The 1,878-nt window shown below is 66.1% G+C and overlaps 2 protein-coding genes across 2 annotated transcripts in view; both read left to right on the forward strand.

The window, feature by feature from the left end:
* The first annotated feature begins 110 nt into the window (after positions 1-110).
* The window catches only part of GLB1L (galactosidase beta 1 like), a 7,444-nt gene continuing 5,676 nt past the window's right edge, over positions 111-1,878 (forward strand). The window contains exons 1-4 of the mRNA XM_035901124.1: positions 111-200; positions 438-626; positions 1,106-1,278; positions 1,574-1,724. Of these exons, the coding sequence (XP_035757017.1) occupies positions 513-626; positions 1,106-1,278; positions 1,574-1,724 (438 nt within the window). The 5' untranslated portion in view covers positions 111-200; positions 438-512. The remainder of the gene's footprint in view (positions 201-437; positions 627-1,105; positions 1,279-1,573; positions 1,725-1,878) is intronic.
* ATG9A (autophagy related 9A) overlaps positions 1,038-1,878 on the forward strand; it is a 23,968-nt gene continuing 23,127 nt past the window's right edge. The window contains exon 1 of the mRNA XM_035901113.1: positions 1,038-1,041. The gene's annotated coding sequence lies outside the window, so the exon portion shown is untranslated. The remainder of the gene's footprint in view (positions 1,042-1,878) is intronic.

A 1,878-nucleotide genomic window follows, 5' to 3' on the forward strand; every position in this document is an offset into this window, starting at 1 on the left:
GGCGACGGCGAGGCCACCCCAGCAGGAGCATCAGCCCCTCGCCCTGCCCTGCGATGCCTCCCCGCCAGCCCTGTCACCAGCTCTGTCACCAGGCTCCGGACCTCGGGCCAGGGACGTTTTTCTGTCCTTCAGACAGCAGCAGCATCCCCCCTGCCGGAGCTGTAACCGGGGTTTCCATCACCACCCCTCTGGTGAAACAAGTGGGCTGAGCTCTCTCAAAGGCGTTTTGTCTGGTGGTGACACTTATGAGGCTCCTTGTCCCTCCGTCTGTGTCGCCCACCACCCCGGGGGACACCGGGGATGTGTGCGCTGGCTGGGGCAGTGGTGGGCTGCTTGCATCCCATGCCGGGTGGGCTTTGAGGGGGCTGACGTGCAGCTGGCCCGGGCGTGGGGGACCAGAGCCGCTCACCCCTTACCCCACACTCCTCCCCCCCCAGGCTGTGCTGCTGTTCCAGCTGCCTGCACTTAGGACCTGGAGGAAGCACCCGGTGCTGGCCGAGAAGGATCATGTGATGGTGGTGTCCACGTCCCCCTTCGTCCCCCATCCTGGGCCAGCGGAGCGCCCTGCGAGGATGGGGCTGCCGGCTCTCACCCTGCTGCTGGCAGCGGGGCTCCTGCACACACAGGTTAGCAAACGCGGGTGGAAACTCTGGGAGATGCGCGTGGGGCTGAGCTGCAAAGGATCTGGTGGGACAGCTCTGGGATATGCCTTGCTTTCCTCCTCCCTGCTCTTCCTGCTATGGCTCCTTTCTTGCTGCAGCCCATGTCCCGCTCCGATGTCCCACTCATGCTGCCAGCTCCCTGCCTGCCCTCCCAGCACCCATCCCCAGCAGCACGCGTCTCCCGAAGTGCCACCAGCTCAGATACAGGATGTTTGATTAGCAAGGGAGGGCCAGCAGGCGGTGCAAATGGCTGCCCTGCTTGTCCCTCCTGCTCTCCCAGGACAGCGTGGTGCCTGCCTCGTCCCTGCACCGAGGGTGGGGAGGGACCCCCCAGGCACCAGCCCGGAACCAGCCCCCATCAGTCCCTGTCCCAGGGAGCGTGGGAGGTGGCAGCTGAGCTTGAGGAAGGTCTGCACCCCCCCAGCACTACCCCTGTCCCGCAGGCCTCCCCTCCAGCACGCTCCTTCCAGCTGGATTTCGAGGAGGACTGCTTCCGCAAGGACGGTGTCCCTTTCCGCTACATCTCGGGCAGCATCCACTACGCCCGTGTCCCACGCCCTGCCTGGAGGGACCGGCTCCTCAAGATGTACATGAGCGGGCTCAGCACCGTGCAGGTGTAAGTGACGGGGACAGCCCTGACAGCGCACAGCTCGCAGCCACCGCGGCGCCTCGGGGTCTCTGGGATCCCCGGAGCAGGGACAGAGCCCTTGCACGGGGCTGACTGTGACCCCCAGGACGCCCCTGCTAGACATGAGCCTGAGCCTCGGCTAGTCCCAGTCCAGCCCCAGTTGCTGTCCTCAGCCCAGGCTGGAGGCCAGTTCCCAGGAGCAGGGGGACCAGCCTGTGGGACGATTCCCCATTGTTCCAGGGTGGCCTTAGCCCCCGTGTGCTGATCTCCCCTCTCGCCCCAGCCACATCCCCTGGAACTACCACGAGCCGCTGCCAGGGGTTTATGACTTTGCTGGGGACCGGGATGTGGAAGCTTTCCTGGACCTGACCGCTGAGCTGGGGCTTCTGGTGATCCTGCGGCCGGGGCCCTACATCTGTGCGGAGTGGGAGATGGTGAGCCCCAGCTCTGGGACAGGGAGGTCATGGGTGGCTCAGGAAGGGCATGGAGGGGTTGGCCCTTCTGGCTGGCACGCCAGCCCCGGTGCCATGCCAGCCATGCCCAGGCTGCCGCCCTCCGGGACACATGCCAGTTCGGTGCCCAGCACCA

Source organism: Egretta garzetta, unplaced genomic scaffold, assembly GCF_000687185.1.
Source record: "Egretta garzetta isolate BGI_Z169 unplaced genomic scaffold, ASM68718v1 scaffold219, whole genome shotgun sequence".
In the NCBI taxonomy this organism is placed as follows: domain Eukaryota; kingdom Metazoa; phylum Chordata; class Aves; order Pelecaniformes; family Ardeidae; genus Egretta; species Egretta garzetta.